Below are 19,221 nucleotides of genomic sequence, written 5' to 3'. Positions count from 1 at the left end.
AAAAACCCACCACAGAATTAATGATTAAAAGTCCCGGTTTAAATGCTGCAAGCTGGCAAAGCAATAGAAACAAATAGGCCGGAAGTTTGCTTAAAAATTACATAATCTACAGATATCTTTTTTTTTCCTACATCTATCTTGACGTGTTTGTTTCTGTTTCAAAATCACACTTCACATCTTCCCTTTGTCTTCCATAAGTCACCATCCATTAGGGCTTATGTTAATAACAAAACTCATCAGTTCAACCAAACACAAAATATTTTTAAACACTGTTGATGTATATATACAGTGTACTTTAAAAAACACAGTTTAAACTTCCAAAACTGGACAACTAATAGGAATGAGTAATACACCAAGTGCAGTTTACGTGATTTTTGTTACAAACTTTAGCCATATAGGTGATTTATGATGAGACTTGGGTGGTCATCTATGACACTGATTGACATCCAATCGCCACAAGTACCTGACTGTCTATGTATTTAAGGGAAAAGTTTACTGTACAATGCAACAGAAGTCCGGATTAAGTGCCACAGAACCTTTTATTGTGAGCCATGGTCTGGTCGTCAATGGATATTAAAAAGACTTAAACTTTATAACAATTATTAGATGTTTTTGAGTAAGTCCGGCATAGACAGTGTTTAAGGAAATGTACATACCATAAAAACTATCATACATATTTTAACACAATAACCTACAGCCATACTTTTCGATGACTTGTTTGTTTGTTTGTTAGTTTTGGAATTTCGCACAAAGCTACTCGAGGGCTATCTGTGCTAGCCGTCCCTAATTTAGCAGTGTAAGACTAGAGGGAAGGCAGCTAGTCATCACCACCCACCGCCAACTCTTGGGCTACTCTTTTACCAACGAATAGTGGGATTGACCGTCACATTATACACCCCCACGGCTGGGAGGGCGAGCATGTTTAGCGCGACGCGGGCGCGAACCCGCGACCCTCGGATTACGAGTCGCACGCCTTACGCGCTCGGCCATGCCGGGCCATTTCGATGACTATAGTGACCTATATGGTTTGGGTACTGAGTACACTAAATACAGTTATCTATACTGAAATAAATAAAAACGACTCGAAATATATTTTAATAGAGATATTTTCAATTTATAATCTATAGAATGATTAAAATTATGATATCTGCGAACCACACATAAGTATCACTTTATTTTTTATATATTTACCATTTTCTTATACTGGCAGCCATTCTAAAAGCAGCGTACTGAATGCAACAAGGCACATATGAGTTTTTTTTACAATGTCTGATATACTGAATTTAAGCAAAAATTTTCTGTATTTCAAAACAGTACCAGTCTAGTATCCAACCTATACACCATTGTACATTCATGTACAAGACAAAACGTTACAAAAAACAATAGTATTGAACTAATCCAGTAGTGGTTCATTTGGAATAAAATTGTTTGTTTGTTTTAGGAATTTCGCACAAAGCTACTCGAGGGCTATCTGCGATAGCCGTCCCTAATTTAGCAGTGTAAGACTAGAGGGAAGGCAGCTAGTCATCACCACCCACCGCCAACTCTTGGGCTACTCTTTTACCAACGAATAGTGGGATTGACCGTCACATTATACACCCCCACGGCTGGGAGGGCGAGCATGTTTAGCCGCGACCCTCAGATTACGAGTCGCACGCCTTACGCGCTTAGCCATGCCAGGCCTGAAAATAAATAAAACATACACAATCTCATAAAATCCACATTCAGTGAGCTGGAATTTATTAATTACAACCAAACATCATTAATATCACAGGAACCACATTTTGAACATGGCTTTTACTTCATTTCAACACGGAAGTAATTTTTAAAATAAAAAATCAAATGAAATAATTTATTGTCTTAAGTTTATAGGATAAACATTTTTATTCCAAGTTTAAAGCTTAACAAAACTGTCATATAATATTTTTTTGTTATGTAATTTCGTTGAAAATCATTTTGGCTTGGTCGTTTTCATGTTGAAATTTGGGAGAAGACCTATAAAAAAGAATTTTTTTTAATAAAAGAAGTGAATTATAGTCGGTGTTGTTTTATTTCTCCTAACTAAGAGATACCAAAGTTACCGGTATACACGTGAATCACATATTAACAGCTGTAACAAAGATATTTGTATCTCTCACTATCATTTGAAACATTTTTGGCTTTATTTATAATCCAATATAGATGTTACAACATAAGTGTTATCTAATGTTGTTAGTAGTGTGAGTTGAAACGTTATTAACAAACCATTATATCCTAGCTCTCTGTAAACGATACTTCATTATCCGTGAAACATACATAAATACATGTTGATGACTGGAAGTTGATTTATAACTACCAACAATTCACTTGTACTTGGGCTACAAAGCGAGACTAGTACCTAGCACCAGCAGTAGGGCTTGCACTCGGTTAAAAATAACCGATTAATAATCGGTTAAGACTTGTTACTGCTTAACCGTTAATCGATCTCGATAATCGCAAATAATCGGCTCAGCTTGTTTGTATGAGCGATAATGGCAGATCGAGTCACTCGATGGTAAAAAAATTTTTATTGCCCTGCGTTACGTACATAATTATATATTTCTTTCTCGAAGTATTTTCTGGCATTTTATGTGGCATTTTAGTTTACATTGGGAGCATTTGGTGTGCAGTATACCAATTATATCATAAAATATTATTGATAGGGGAAAACTTCGAAAACTACGCTGTTGCTACGTCGTGATTAATTATTCTATTATTTACGTCATAATTACTTCTTTCATAATTATTTCTTTTATAATATTATGGCATTATATTATTAAATATACTCAAGGAATGTTCTAAATTGATAAAAATGGTTGTCACCTTCTGAAAGCATTGTAAAAATGACTTTGAAGTGGGGTTCCAAAGGGGATTATTTTCAGTAAAAGTCGTAAAAATGTGTGAATCAGATAACGTAGATATATTCTTGCGCAAGTAATTCGGCTCGGGTTTAACCGATAAACTTTTATGATATTGCGCATTGTCACCAAATTTTGAACAGACGGAACTAAATAAATAGCGTTTACCACTGAACTATATTTTTTTACCACAAAAATGGGGAAAGGTTCTAAAAAAAGGAAATCTAATGTTTGGGAACACTTCGATAAAAATACTGCTGGTGCTAAATGTAAAATATGTACTAAAGAGTTAAAATGTATTGGTGGGTCAACTTCTTCTTTGTTTTACCATCTACGTGTGATGCATGGTATTGACCCTAACACTGAGGGCACTGTTCAACGACCATTGGATGCTTTCATCAAGAAACCTGACATTGATGAAGAGATTGCGAGGTTAGCTAGTCTGGATGGGCTGAGCTTTAAACAGATTGCATCTAGTCACTTTATACAAGAAAGCCTCAAGAAAAAGAAATATGATAAACCTGTACCAACCAGTGTTTCAGGCGTGAAAAAAATAGTAGTAAATTATGCTTTACAGAATAAGCAAGAATTACGCAGTTATTTTCAAACCCAGGTTGAGTCTGGTGCTAGATATTCCTTGACCCTTGATGAATATACGTCAATTTAAAACAGACGCTACATCAATATCAATGTTCATAGTGATGAAAAGCACTGGTCTCTAGGATTAACAAAAATCTGTGGATCTTTAACAAGTGATAGAACAATAGAAATTGTGTCCAGGAAACTTGAAGATTTTGGTCTCAGACTCAACCATCATATTGTCGGATGTACAACAGATGGGGCTTCAGTCATGGTCAAATTTGGAAATGATATTAGCCCCTTTCACCAGCAATGTGTCGCACACACTATACACTTGGCAGTTTGTGATGTATTATATGCAAAAAGGAAGGAGGTCAAGAAACATGAGGGTGAGAAAGAAGATGAGAATTTAGAAGCTGCAAGTGACAATGAAACAGAGAGTGATAATGAAGATGGTGAAAGCTGTTTTACTTTTGAACAAATAAAGGATATTGATGATTCAGATGGTAAGATTCACGAAAATTTTCAACAAGTGATTGACAAAGTCAGAAAAATATGCAAACTCTTTAGAAAGTCACTATTGAAAAACGAAAAATTGCAGGACTTCATTAAAGGTGAATTTGGAAAAGAACTGAAATTGTCTCTTGATTGTAAAACAAGATGAGACAGTATGTTGATAATGATAGAAAGATTTGTGAAGGTTAAAGCTTGCATACCCAAAGCTCTGAGAGTTATTGGGTTAGTTAAAACTATCACTGATGATGAGTGGAAAACATTAGACAACCTTGTTGATGCTCTGAAACCTGTCCAAATCGTGCTGAAAAATCTTTGCTCTGAAGCAAACAACTTGCTAAAAGCTGAAAATTCAGTTCATTTTTTATTGTCTAAACTCAAAAGCCAAGAAAATCTCGTAGCTGAACAATTGTATAAGCATCTTTTAGACAGATACACTGCCAGGCGACAAAGGGATGCTGTTTCACTTCTTTGTTACCTTCACAACCCTGGGTTAATAAGTCAATCAGGATGTGACTTCGTTTATTGCACAAAAGGAAATATAAAAAAAATTGGAGAGCATACATTTGAAAGATTGCATAACATGCAGGAGAAAAAGGCAGAGGATAAAGACCAGTCAGTTAAGCCTGAAAATGAAGCTAAAAATGAAGAGGACTCAGCTGTCTCACTTTATAAGGAATATATGGAGGCTATGAACACTTTCGACAAGGGACTGGAGGGAGTTGATTCAAAAAAGATAACTATGAAAGATGAGCTGAAATCATATAAAGCAACTGGGACAAGAAGTGAGAATGTCCTTAAGTTATACCATGACATGAAAAGTATACAAGCCACAAGCGTTCAGGCAGAAAGAAGTTTTTCTGCAGCAGGTCTTTTTATTACGAAGATAAGATCAAGTCTCTCCGATGAAACTGTCAATACTTTGTGTTTCCTAAAGGATCTGTTCAAGAATAAATATTGATTTATTGAGTACTGACATGAATCGACACTAAATAGTTTAAGTTTTTTAACAAGTTCTTTTTTAAAAAACTACAAAATTTATTAAATTTAAAACTTGTCAATATGTTGTAAATCTGTAATCCTGTTAATAGTTGGACTTGAAAGTTAGAACTCTTCTTTTGTTCGTTTACTACATGGTCAATATTCATGGGTATTTTTTTGCATCTTTGTAATTTTTGTTTGGTGATATACAGTAAATTTTAATAAAATTCTTATGTTGTAGCTTTGATATATTTATAACACATGCCCATTTTGACTTAAAAATAGTCATGAGCCATTGTTATTATGTCCACAATAACAGCTGATGCAGTAAAAGTCAGAAAAATGTAAACCAGAAAAATTACACCACGATATACTGTAACTGCACTGATTGTTAATGACTTTTTAGATTGTCGACATCCTGAGCTTTACTTTGATATATTATACTTTTCTGTGGGGCATATCTTTCCAGACTTATGATGCAAAACGTGATCCATTACAAGAATCGTAACGGCCGTTTATAAATAATATTGAGAGGTAACAATTAATCGATTATGAAAATTTTTTTCCGATTATTAATCGATTATGACTTTACCGATTATGTGCAAGCCCTAACCAGCAGTTACCCAATGACTTTATCTTCTTTCCTGTCCCATTCCTGGTAGCTCAGCGGTAAGTGTGAAGGTTTATAATGTTAACAACAGCTTGTGCAGCTTTACACTTAACAACAATATATACCGTATTACTTCGAATTTAATACTCACATTTTTACGAACTGAAAACTAGGGTGCGTCTAAAATCTCAGGTATTATTTTTCACTCTTCGAAAGTCTCGAAAACATCATTTTCCTCGAACAACAATAATTTCCGAAATAATCCTGCATAAACAAACAAATTGGACTATATTTTAAAAAGAACTAAGAAAGACTAAAAAAACATGTACAAAACGACAAATTTGCCAATGTCAACGCCTCTAGCGGAGTAGTTGCATATCACCGTCTTCAGTCTTTGTCTGACTTTCCTGTTGTTCATACGGTATTTCATTGGGTTTTTATTTTTATTGCGTCTTTTTATCCGTGAAAAGAGTTTTACGTACGATGTCGAATTTAAAAGAAAAGTTATTTTGTGCGCCGAACAGACTGGGAATCGTGCAGCCGGTAAAAAGTATACAATGACTGAGGCAAATGTACACAGTTGGCATGGTATGAAAACCAAGTTGTTTTCTTGGAAGAAAAGTACAAAGTCATTTTCTGGACCAAGAAAAGGAAGACATCTTGAAATTGATGTTGTCGTTTTAATGTATTTCAGAGAGTAGTGAAATAAAGGAGTGTCTGAAATGAGAAATGTCTTAATGTTAAAAAACAAAAGAATGTTCAGGAAATAGTGGTATTTCTTTCAATGCAAGTCGTGGCTGGTGTGAGAAGTTTATGAAAAGAGATTTATTATTACAGCGAAGGACAGCATTTAATCAAAAACTGAAGTCACATTTTGAAGATGGAACGCAAGCACACGGTTTAACAGGTCACTGGTCTGTGTTCTTCAGGTACGATCCATATTAAACGATACAAGATTTAAATATCGTTACAAAGACACACAGATGTGGTAGAAACGATGTCCTTGTTGTAAGCAACCAGATGTTAAAATCTGTAACCGCCTGGTACCCTAACAACAACATAACTTCTGTAACACACACTTTGTACGATATTTTGTATTAAGATACAGAAGATGTTTATGTTGGTTGATACAATGTGTTTAGTATACGTAGTAGTTGTGCAGTTCGACCATAAAGCGTTATGTGGTTGATGTATAGGGAAATAATGATAAAGCCATGTTCATAAAGGTATCTAGTTTATGTTTAGCAGTGACGTTACCTGTCTCGTAGTTACATTTGTTGGCCATCAAAAATCAGCCTCATGGTACCAGTCTCAAAAAGACACCGTTCCTAATTACGCCCACCAAACAGATAGTTCCTCAGCTACTACATGTGAACAAAGAATGTTACTCGTCTGTAAACACACCTTGGACATTCCTACCTAGATGACCCTAAACTAGAGATTGAGACACATGACAAGTTTTAATCAATCAGTATAGAAATTAGGGTAATTTGTTTGTTACACCAGTTTCTATTATCGTGAACATATACTAGATACTTCAATTCAATAACTCTTTATACATATCAAAATCACTCTATTTTTTCGTTCTGATTATAAATAACATTTCACGTAGACTTTTGATAGGTTTCAGAGTCCATCTCAAGTGTTGTTTTCTGGTACTAAAATAACTTACAGACAGTGATTTATAACAGAGAAACTAAGAGTGCAAAATTCTTTTTTTTTACATACATTTGATTTAAAAATCATTATTTTAAATAACTAAAAGGAATCTGAAAAACAACATATTTAGTCAAAAATGTTTCTAATCCCTAACCCTAGTAATATTTTTATCAATATCACATTTTAACAAGTTGTACACACCAAAGTTTTGATGAAAGTCAAATTTCTGGAACTCCGCTACGAAAACCGGTTACAACAAGCTTGTAGTAGCAGTGCTTACAATAAATTTCATTTTCATGTGTCCTCATGTTTGACGGATCAAGTTGTCTTTTGCAACTTTCGATTGCTTGAAAATTGAACAGAGAGGAATTAAGTTAATAAAACAAAACAAAAATAAAACTAGTGAATAAAGAAGGAAAATTCAACCTAAAGCTCAATCAAATCCAGACAATAAATGTCGTAATTTAGTTTCCACGCACGGTTTTAAACAGTATCTACTTTAAATATTATGGTTAATTTTACCAACGATGTATTATCGTCTTTTATAGCGCAAGGAAAAATCAGTTTTGAGATTTTTAACGGTTGTTTACTTCTAACACTAAAACAGTTTATTTAAATAAGTGATTAACGTTACAACCTTATTCTCACCAATACAAACAAAGAGTACTAAAACGAACCTATAATTTTTAAATTCCTTATTTTGTGAATTTCAGACAACCACCCTTCCTCACCCATGTACAACGGAGGCAGGGTTATTCCCCAATACTTACATTGGTTACCGTATATTTGTTTTTTACTTTTCTCTTACTTATCCCATCTCGGGTTTCAGTCCAGAAAAATATTTGTACCACAGATACTGTATTTCATTGTTTAACCATCAGGGATAGTTCCTGCTTTTATGGTGTAATGTATCATAATGTCACACACATACATGAACATAAAATATATTAAACCCGATGTTAGTTTTATTACTCCTGTGTGTTACAAGACCAATACATATCTGAATTTTAAGTTGCACAATTTACATGTTAAAATATATACCACCGTTTCTACCAGTTTTTAATTGTTGGATATATTTATTGGCTGCCATACAAAGCCACATAACTTGCCATCAGTGCTACGCTCAGCACTGGTTTCGAAACCCAATTTTTAGAGTCATAAGCTGAGCCACTGCGGACATAATTATCAGAAACTTAAAGAATGGTCATAGTGTTTTTAAATCACTGGTAACCTCCAATGAATTTACATTATATATCAAAAGCTGTTGTCTCTCCGTAATATTTCTCTGACATAATGGATAACAGAAAACGATTTTGTTATATTCGTAAACAAGCTAACAAACAGCTACAAATCTTAAGTCTTCACATAATATTGTACCATAGGTTTAAAATTGTTGTGTGAAATATTTACTGCTAGTAGTAAATATAGCACTACGAAAGGTTAAATACAAAGATCCTACCTGCGCTTTGCCCACCACGGGTATTAAAACCCGATACTTAACATTTTAAGCCTGCATACGTTATCGACGGTGCTAAGTGTTCAGTAGTTTATAAGTGTTATTTGTACAAATAACTTATGTTTAAAATATCTGTTCACCAGTTTTGTTTTGCCCACAAGTTATTGTGATGTATGTTTTGTACATTTCATAATAATATCCCCTTTTCATGAAGAAAGAATAGGTGAGATACATTACACGATTCCATTATCCGATAACGTACGTCACAGCTGTGTGCTGTTGAACTGTGGGTCACATACTGGATTTTTTCGCTTTCACTTCTTGAATTGCTTTGTCTTTATGGTCTATGTAAGTCAAATGCTCAGTAGGTGATCCAGTAAGAAAACAAAATAAATACTTACCACATGTGTAGCACGTGTCATGCCACTGCATGTTATTTGCCATTTTAAACTCGTTGAAGTAAACGAGTTCTCCACAGCGGGGACACTTAGAAGGCATGGGTATACCGCTGATGTCACTGGAGTATAAACCTGACAATAAATAAATATAGTTTATTTGATGTTAGATTTAACTTTATAACAATGTGATTAATAACGGATGAAACGCCTTAGGTATTCAGAAATGAAGAAAGCTTGACTGAGTATGTAACTTAGATAATTCTAAGAAATAGAATTTAATCCACCATATGTAAGAATCAAATTATGATGACAAGGTTAAATAGTGCCAATTTTATAAATTAGAATCGTAATATAAACAGTGTTGTAACCACTTTGTTATATTGTAGCCGGCTTGAAAAACTCTGAATTGAGCGAAACACGTCATCCATAATAGGTGTGGCGAATACCGTGTGGTTGGAATAATATTACAATACATTCTTCCAATTCTTGAAAATCCGTAACGGACAAGATAAAGAATTTAGTGTTTAAAAATGTAAAAAGCCTAATACTAATATTTTAATACATAATAATATTGTAATACTCTTTCGCCAGCTTGTAGAAGTCGTACATCGTAATAAAATATTCACGTTTTAAAAAACGTCATCATTTAGCTTCATATTTAACTTTAAATCTTTTATATTAACTTATTTCAACTAGATTACTAGAACAAAAATAGCAGGCAACTATGAAAAGCTGGAGTTGGTTACACATCACTTACGACTCCTGTAAGATTGTTTTACCTAAATGTAATATACAACAACTAATATTACTTCAGGTAATTCGATTTCAAGAATAATTCCTTTAACTTTCCACCATTTTCAGCTGATTTACAATCCAAAAATTAGATGTAATATTTGTAAAATGACACATTTTACGTAACTTATTTGGAACTGAACTTATAACATTATGTTTAAAAAATGCAAAATTACTAATGTTGATGTTTCTCGGGTATCAAATACTTAACAGTAATCACTTTTACTTCGAACTTAATCGACAAAATGTACACAGTTTCCTAATGACTTTTTCTTTCTTTTGTTTAAACAAAAGATTTAAATTTGTTTGATTGTTGACGGATGGCCTGGAGGACTGGCTGTCAGTGCTATAGGCTCATAGATGGATGGCCTAGTCGAAAGAGACATAGTTAACACCAACCACTTCCAACTCTTGGGATACACTATCAGCAGATAATGGACTGGTCATAACATCATAACACCCGCATGACTGAATGGGAGAGCATGTCCAGTGATCATTTCTGCGACCCGCAGTCTTTAAGTCGAACGCTTTAAAAACAAGACAGTACAAGAATGTAGATATCCATTTACGAATGTATCACTAATATCTTGCAAATGTATGAGTACTTTAACTTTATATCATCCTTACCCCAATACCTTGATGGTCACGCCAGGTGGATTACATTATCCCATAAATAGATTCTGTTAAATTTCATTCACATCTTTTGTTACTTGGTATAAAAGGTCCTTCATTATGTTGATGAAATATATGAAAGAAGTTAACTTTATATAATTTCTTCGTCTCAGAATTTCATATACAACTGTCACAAATTCTCCAAGTTTATTTTTGCCGATGGTACCAATGTGAAAATCCACCTATGTTATCTCTCAGCTTTTTAAATATTTTCACCAAATTCGCTTAGCTTTTTCACGATTGCCAGCTTAAGGACTGTTATCAGATGGCCTGTTATTACTTGGTGATTAGAGAACTGAACTCCCAATCAGCGAATCGCGAGTTTGCGTCTCTGTACCGCCAAACATGCTCGCCCTTTCAGTCGTAAGGACGAAATTAAGTGACGGTCAATCCCATCAGTAAAAGAGTTGGCAATAGGTGATAATGACAAGTTGTCTTCCATCTAGTCTTTTATTGCTAAATTAGGGACTACTAACGCAGATAGCTCTTGTGTAGTTTTGCGTGAAATTTAAAACAAAGTAAACCAATCAAACTGTTGCCAGTATCATTTTACAGATATTTTTGAAACGCTTTTTATATATATCGCACTAGAAATTTAAACATTTGTAAGCTAATTACTATAACTTTGTTGTATAACCTCGTATTCAGAATCAGAATAAAAAAACAATAACTTGAGCACTTTGGGAAAATGGACTTCTCTTCGTTCAAATAAAAATAAGAGGGAATCTTCAATTGCCGCATCTTATAAATTAATTTAATCTAATCCTGCCAAAAAGAATTTAAATTTGAGGACTGGCTGGTAGAGGTTAGATGAGTAATAAAATCGAATCTGATATACGCGCCCCCCACGCTTGGTATTTCTGACGCACAGAAATATAGCAAATAAAAAAGAAAATATGGTCTTATACGTTAATTCACAATCATCCTGCATAAAATTATTCCTATTGCAGTGGCTATTAATGATTCCCTCTTGTTTGTACAAGATGTTGAAAACTTCATGGTTGAATTTCTTTAGTTCATTATTATTACATTTTACAATAAAAGGATGGTTTTGGACCATCCTGTAGTTTGGCAATGACGTAATTTCGTCTCAAATATTTATGTCAGTAGTTCACCCCGGTCGCACCAAACATGCTAGCCCTCCCAGCCGTGGGGGCGTTATAATGTTACGGTCAATGCCACTATTTGTTGGTAAAAGAGTAGCCCACGAGTTGGCGGTAGGTGGTGATGACTAGCTGCCTTCCCTCTAGTCTTACACTGCTAAATTAGGGACGGCTAGCGCAGATAGCCCTAGAGCAGCTTTGCGTGAAATTCAAAACAAACGATACCCTGGTAAGGGGGTAAGACGATGAAAAAGGTTAAGAACCACTGATCTAAGCTCAAGAAAGTTACATAAACTGAACTTAGGACGAGTCTTCTAAAGTTGTAAGTAGTTTAGGCCTAAGCTATATTTGTTGCTTAAACGAAATAGGTACAATTTATCGCGACAAAACTTATGGATGTGGAATTATAACTAATGTTATTGTAAGTAATTTGATTGTCCAGAAAGTTAATGACAGATTATTACGTGTAATAAAGTTAGGATTCCAAAATTTAGTCTTATAATTATACAATGGTTAAGTCTAGGGTAATGTTACACGAACTTAATTAATATAGCATTAAAAACGAAAATATGTATTAATAAAACATTAAAGACGTTTTGATCAAACACCTTTCGTCAGCTTAAGTCTTGAAATTTAAGGGTGTTTTTCAATGTCAGTTAGATTATTGTTATAAAAACATTTTTTTTTACAATCTACAAAGAACTAATTAATGTTCACTTTCAATAAAAAGCAATGCGTTTATAATGAAACAGAAAACATTGCAATCAATATAGCTAATTATATATATATTACTATGTTAGGCCTAACTGCACTAAAATTTCCCGATGGTAAATAAATGTTTACTGTATTTTGATAAACTATTAATAACTTTGGACTTTAATAAAGTTTCAAACCTCACCAATAATAAAAATTTCACTTCTAGAAATTTTAACTCAGTTATGTTTAAAAATTTTAACATAAAATTCATGTACGTCAGGCTATATTTGCCGACATTGGTATTCTGAATGCGTTCGAATATTCGTAAGTTGATGTACAGTAATTCTTGAACACCGCGTTCGTGCAATTCGATTTCAGTTCTGAAACATGCTCATTTTATAGCAGTTTAAAAATGTCCTTATGCGGAAATTATGTTATTAATATTTGTATAATCATAGCCAAATTTGAATATTTTCCATGATTAATTTTTTGAAACGATGTTTAATTTGTAAAACAAAAATAACAAAAATATTTCATGTACATTAATTAACGTTTAATCTTCACATATTCTGGTTTTTGTATGAGTATGAAGCAAGTACTATTTTAAAATGTTGCTAAAAGAAAAATATGTCACAGGTGTAAGTAAAAAATAACATGAACAGTATGATTGCACACAAATTCGTGGGTTCAGCTTCTCGTGACATTACAATTTTATTTTTCTATAGAATAGCTTAAATACCCGTTGTTGTTTTTTTCGAGTTGAGTGAGATATTGGTTGAACTGGCAGTATGACTGAAAGCACTATCTTGGTTAACCAACACGCTGTTGGTCTTATTTCCAGAAAAATATACAACTTGATCATGTTGCGCACTGTTGCCATTAGCTTTTGTATTCGTGGATTCTCGCATGTTATTTCATTTTAATTATCACGGTTGAGGTACGAAGTGTTAGATTTTTTGTTTTGTTTTTTTCTGGGTAGTTCTGGCACCTAGTTGGATTTAGATTCCTTTCTCATCCCAACGTCGTTAAGAACAAGGAGCATTTCCGTTTTGGAAATTCTAAACATTCAATTTAAACACACCTTTATGATCTGACTGTATGAATAATAATAACTTTTCATAATAGACTTTAAGTGGCATCACAGTATTTATGAAATGTCAAATTGTATATCTGATAACACTGTTTCATTGCAAGTTTATATGAACTATAACTGTCACATCATTTGCTGATGAGTATGGTCAAATGGCCCGGCTTGGCCAAGCATGTTAAGGCATGCGACTCGTAATCTGAGGGTCGCGGGTTCGCATCCCTATCACGCCAAACATGCTCGCCTTTTCAGCCGTGGGGCGTTATAATGTGACAGTCAATCCCACTATTCGTTGTTAAAGAGTAGCCCAAGAGTTGGCGGTGGGTGGTGATGACTAGCTGCCTTCCCTCTAGTCTTACGCTACTAAATTAGGGACGGTTAGCACAGATAGCCCTCGAGTAGCTTTGTGCGAAATTCGAAAACGAACAAACGAGTATGGTTAAAATCCTTTTAGGATATTGCATTCAACCTTTGTATTACTTGTAAAGTTATGACTGTATTTTTTCGTTTAAGAGTTGCTGAAAGTTAGTTTTTGTCTTTAAAGTGACGTTTTACAACACTCTTTGAGCCATTTTGATAATTGAAATGTAGTTATATATATATATATACAAATTAACGAATTCTATTTTATTTCTAGGATACAATAAAGAACCATTAAGCTAATTTAAGTCATCGAATTATTTACTACCACTTTACTCAGAACTAACATGGGCTCCATTTTCCAATACCCAAACATGAATTTTATTTAAAGATGTGACATGTCTCTGCACCCAATTCAAGCATGGCCAGTTTTGGCATCAGAAAACTATAGAACTGTTTATATCACTGCTTGAGACCTGCAAAAAGGAATCTTAGTACTGAACTAAATCCCATTCAAGAAGGTTTAAATACACATTAATAATTCACAATAATCCCAAATTCTACTTTCCTCGCTAAAAATTGAGTAAAAGACAAAAATCTCAAAGCTATCTATATCGCTGTTTGAGACTTGAAAATAGTATCTTTATATCAAATTATACAAATTTGGTCTAAACCAAGCTATGTATGTGACAAAGACCCTTGAAAGTATCTGTTTATTTAACCTTTGACCTCCAAAGTGACCAAAAATGGGCACATCCCATACTTTAGTATGTACATCTGTGGGACCTGTGGAAAATACATTTGTATCAAATACAATATAAATTGGCCGAAATACGGAAAAATAATTGTCAAAAAACATTAAACTTTTGTTTGTTTTGTGGCATTTTGACCGTCCTACGAATAAAAATGGGCAAGTCCACCATTTTTGTCAATTTGTAAGACGTACAACAAAATATCTTTGTACCAAATCTAATATAAATTGGCCATTATATGGCCAAGTAATTACCTCAAAACCCGAAATAATATCTGAGCATCTTAAAGAGATTCAAAATGTCAAATCCAACTTTTTATACCATTGTGTTGAGCACATGAAAATGTATCTGCTCATTTTCATATTGGTTACTATAAGTATGACCACATAGGAGCCTAAAATTTACATTTTTGGATTGTCTGACTTTTGATCTAATAACATCTTAAAAAAGGTATAAATAAATAATAAAAAAACTGTCTGGGAGCATTGGACCAACGTAAAACCCTACCGAGTTTAAAGTCACTCCGCAGAGAAATGAAGAAATGGTGGTCGATTGAAAAGTATTTGGAAGAGTAATAAAGAAAGAAAGATTAATAAACGATAGAAAAACAGCAAGTTCAAGGTTGTAGCTTCTATCACTCACTGGCCCGGCATGGCCAAGCGCGTAAGGCGCGCCACTCGTAATCCGAGGGTCGCGTGTTCGCGCCCGCGTCGCGCTAAACATGCTCGCCCTCCCAGCCGTGGGGGCGTTATAATGTGACGGTCAATCCCACTTTTCGTTGGTAAAAGAGTAGCCCAAGAGTTGGCGGTGGGTGGTGATGACTAGCTGCCTTCCTTCTAGTCTTACACTGCTAAATTAGGGACGGCTAGCACAGATAGCCCTCGAGTAGCTTTGTGCGAAATTCCAAAACAAACAAACAAACAAATCTATCACTCACATATGATATTATTGCCTTCAATGGTGCTAAAAAATATAAACTGGATTTATGGATTATAAACCGCTAAATACAACTTATACAGCTCAACATTATCCTCCCAGGTCTGTTTCCTTTCCAAAGATTTTCATTAGGTTGTTTAATGTGTTGGGACGAAACTACACTCACACACACACCTAAATATCTAGATGCAGACCAATTCCCTGTAGGCAGATTCCACACTGTTAATCTGAATTATTTTAGAATGTACAAGACAGATACATTTAAGTTGGTTAAAAATTAAATATGACGTGTGTATTTCTATTTTAATTATTATCATTATTGTTGATTTTCTTAAATGGACTTCTGCCATTTTCAATTTTATTGAATTCGTTACATATACCATTGTATGAAGATTATTTCGTATTGTCAATTCAACCTATTTTTCATCTGAAAGAAATACTTCGTTCTTATCTTGACAGGTTGAAACTACTTATTAAATAAAGTAATTTAGAGGGCGCTTTTGTATATTTTGTGAAGGAAGATAAAAAAATAAACGATTCGTAAGTGCTTTCGCCTTTAGGACTAGTTAATATTTAATGGATGTTCGCCGAAGTAAGTGTATCAAGCATTGATGATTTAAATAATTGAAGATGGGAGGTATATATATATATATTTGTTTTGCTAGTTATTTAGTAACTAAAATTTAGGCCTAGCAAAGTAGTATTAAAAGTTTGTTACGTTATTATTATAATTAACTAATTTTTGGCCGCGAGTAACTTGGTTAGTAGGTACCAGTTACTTTTAACTAAAATTTGTACTTTTTAACTTTACTTTTAGAACTTTTGGGTTTTAGTTCATTTTATTTCATAGTTGTACCTTGTGAATGCCAATCTGTCAGCCATATTCCTTGTTGATTGTCTAATGGAGTAGTAGTATTAATTCCCAACTTTTTTGCTCGTGTAGGTTCATTGGTTTAATTTTAAGGCTGTTCTTGTACACCCATTTTTGAGAAGTAAAAGCTTAAATACACCCATCATTTTTCAGAAACTGTAGTTTCCATCTTTAAATTTGTAAAGTGCAGGCCTGTACTAACAGCTGATTATGGCAAGTTAAACCATAATCCTGTTTTCTTGTTTGGGAAGTAATACTGTCTGTACTGGAGACTAGTATGTCTTTTCCAAATCTTAAACTTGTCCCATTGATCTTCCAGTCAATCTTGAAAACTTCAATGAAATCCCCTTCTCTTCATTTCTCAAGATAAAGCAATATATCTTATCCTGATGAAATAATCTTTTGAACTCAGAAATCATCATCCACTGAACCATTTATAAGGAGTCAGTATCATTTAATAAGTAGGAAGACTAAAACTGTACACAGTATTATGAGTGAGGGATTACTACTGATCTGTATATATAAATTAACTCTGTCATTCTACAATCAGTGTTTTTATAAATACACATTAACAGTCTGTTAGCTTTGCTATTAGTAACAAAGCACAACCCCCAGTGGTCAAGATCCTTTTTTCTTTGGTTGTGCTGTTGAATCATTTTTATCTGTGTCACATATGTGATTCAAATTATGATACCCTTGGTGAATGTTTTTGTGATTACATGATTAAAAGTCATTTGCTGTCAAATATTTGTATTAAGAAGCTGATCTAAGTTTCTGTAGTACTCAAACCTTTTAAGTACAGTTAGAAAAACCAAAGATTGTGTTATTTGTGTGTTAGTGGTACACGGATTTCTCACAGGTTAGGTTTAGAACTGACTTGGATGCTGCATGCTGTAGGACCAACTAAAACATGAACTAAATTGGAATGTTGTAATTTTGAGAAAGTACATTACTTCTTAGAGGTACCAGAGAGAATTAGCTACTCTTGTTATGAATGATGCACAACAAACATGGAACATACAGTGCAATGTATTAAATAATTATAAGAGATGTTTTTTTAATATTATGGGTACAAAGAATCATGAGCATCATGAAATAACCTGCAAAGTTTATTCTCTTGGCTGTGTTTGCTGGGAATATTAATTGGTAGTGTATTATACGGGAACATAGAGTGATTGTAAACAACTGTTCTTAACATGTATGATGAGATGTAATGGATGTCACAGTATGTATCACAACAGATGTGTTAGATGTTATAGTATGTATCACAACAGATGTGTTAGATGTTACAGTATGTATGACAAGAGATGCAATAGACATTGCAGTATAGATGTTACGGTAAACTGTATAAAAACCACCTCGGTCTGAGGTACTTGGGATGTAGGGTTGTTCAAGTTTTCAGCATGTTGTTAACTTTCTGTATCTGTCATGGCCCACCTACGACATTTGATTCAGTCCGTCAAACTATGTATGTTATGGTAATTTAACGTACAAAAGTGTATTAAACTAAAGACCTTTATTCTTGTATATTTTTAGGACCTTTATTTATGCTATCTGTATTAAGCACATGATATATATAACCTACTTTTAAAAAAAAATTATAGTTAAAAGTTTTCATTTGTAAATATGCTTCACATCATATGACAAGTACACGTTGTAGTCTGAATAACTGTCCAGAGAAGTGAGAGCACAGATTTGGCTTTGATCATTGATAAGTAATGGAATTCCCTGTATGTAACTTAATGACATGCATTGAATGACTTAGTTTAGTAATTCTTGTAAACATTAGAAAGTTTTTATTTGGTGCTATTAGCTCTTTTGTTCAACTTCAACTTATTGTACAGTAAAATCTTTAAATGTTTTGATATATATTTGAGAGGATTTAAATGGTAAACTTGTGTAATGGTAAATTATTGCCATATTGAGAAGGCAAGATGCAGAGAAGATATTTGATTTCTAGTAACCAGTGCACCCATTTTCTTGTTAGAAATTTGTGTAAGTAGACTGATGTGTTGTATCCATGAATACTGCATCTTTCAGATATTCAGAGCTGGTGGGAAGTCCCTAGTGTAGCCCATTTCTGTCATGGATTTCGTGCAGCATTCAGTTTATTTCCTTTTGAAATTGAGGTAAGAAATGTATCCAAAACAAATCCTTCAGAGTTAGGTTCTTACTAATTAATGAAAGAAGAAGGTGGAGTCAAATTAGTTTCATGTGCACAGATTTAATTTGTGAAACAGCAAGTGTGAGTGTCTTAGCAACAACCTAATCTGTGTTAGATTCCAGAGTTAGTTCCAGAGAATTTGCTATCAGATGCTAGTGATTGCAGTATGTAATTCAATATGAGAGCTGTTTCACAACTTCATTTTCATCTGTAACAAAAATACATGACAGAAGCACTCAGTACATCATACAGGTATCAAATACTTTTATTGTTTTCTTGAACATACACACAATACGTTTTCTACCCTGTACTATTAAATTAGTTTATACTAAACATGGCTCAGTGGTTAGTATGCTAGACTATAGACCTATTTGTCCATTACTTGAGACCTTTCATGACTAAAATAAAAATTGAATTACAATGTTTAGGTCTATTTTTGTAAGTGTCACAGTTGAATTCCATTACATTGTGAGACAAAACTTTGAACTAACTGTCTTCCCTCCAGTATATCAGTTGAATGTTAGGGATTGGTAGCACAGACTGCCTTTTAGTAGCTATGTGCAAATATCAGTCTTTTGCTAGGACATTGGTAAGTCTATGGATTTACAACATTAAAATTAGGTGTTCAGTTCCTTTTGATGAACATAACAGATGGCCAGATGTGGCTTTGCTATAAGAAAAACGCTCGTGCGACCATCAAAAACCAAACAAACAGT

At 33.8% G+C, this 19,221-nt stretch overlaps 2 protein-coding genes across 4 annotated transcripts in view; one reads left to right on the top strand and one right to left on the bottom strand.

Moving 5' to 3' along the window:
- Positions 1-1,775: 1,775 nt before the first annotated feature.
- On the bottom strand, positions 1,776-12,670 carry LOC143227128 (cysteine and glycine-rich protein 3-like). The gene is made up of 5 exons (XM_076458637.1): positions 12,538-12,670; positions 9,076-9,204; positions 7,420-7,564; positions 5,711-5,823; positions 1,776-1,995 (listed from the first exon to the last, which is right to left on the bottom strand). The coding sequence occupies exons 2-3, from the start codon at positions 9,170-9,172 to the stop codon at positions 7,437-7,439; spliced, it is 225 nt and encodes a 74-aa protein (XP_076314752.1). The 5' UTR covers positions 9,173-9,204; positions 12,538-12,670; the 3' UTR covers positions 1,776-1,995; positions 5,711-5,823; positions 7,420-7,436.
- Positions 12,671-15,925: 3,255 nt separating this feature from the next.
- Positions 15,926-19,221, top strand: part of LOC143225387 (chromatin remodeling regulator CECR2-like) — a 33,767-nt gene continuing 30,471 nt past the window's right edge. For 2 of the 3 annotated variants that reach the window (XM_076454689.1, XM_076454691.1), the window contains exons 1-2: positions 15,926-16,062; positions 18,382-18,470. In XM_076454689.1, the coding sequence (XP_076310804.1) occupies positions 16,047-16,062; positions 18,382-18,470 (105 nt within the window). In that variant the 5' untranslated portion in view covers positions 15,926-16,046. Of the gene's footprint in view, positions 16,108-18,381; positions 18,471-19,221 lie in introns of all 3 variants that reach the window. The other variant, XM_076454690.1, reaches the window with a different exon arrangement.

This window comes from Tachypleus tridentatus, chromosome 9 (assembly GCF_004210375.1).
Source record: "Tachypleus tridentatus isolate NWPU-2018 chromosome 9, ASM421037v1, whole genome shotgun sequence".
Lineage (NCBI taxonomy): Eukaryota > Metazoa > Arthropoda > Merostomata > Xiphosura > Limulidae > Tachypleus > Tachypleus tridentatus.
Note: the sequence above shows the minus strand (reverse complement) of the source record. Positions and strands in the feature narration are given on the sequence as shown.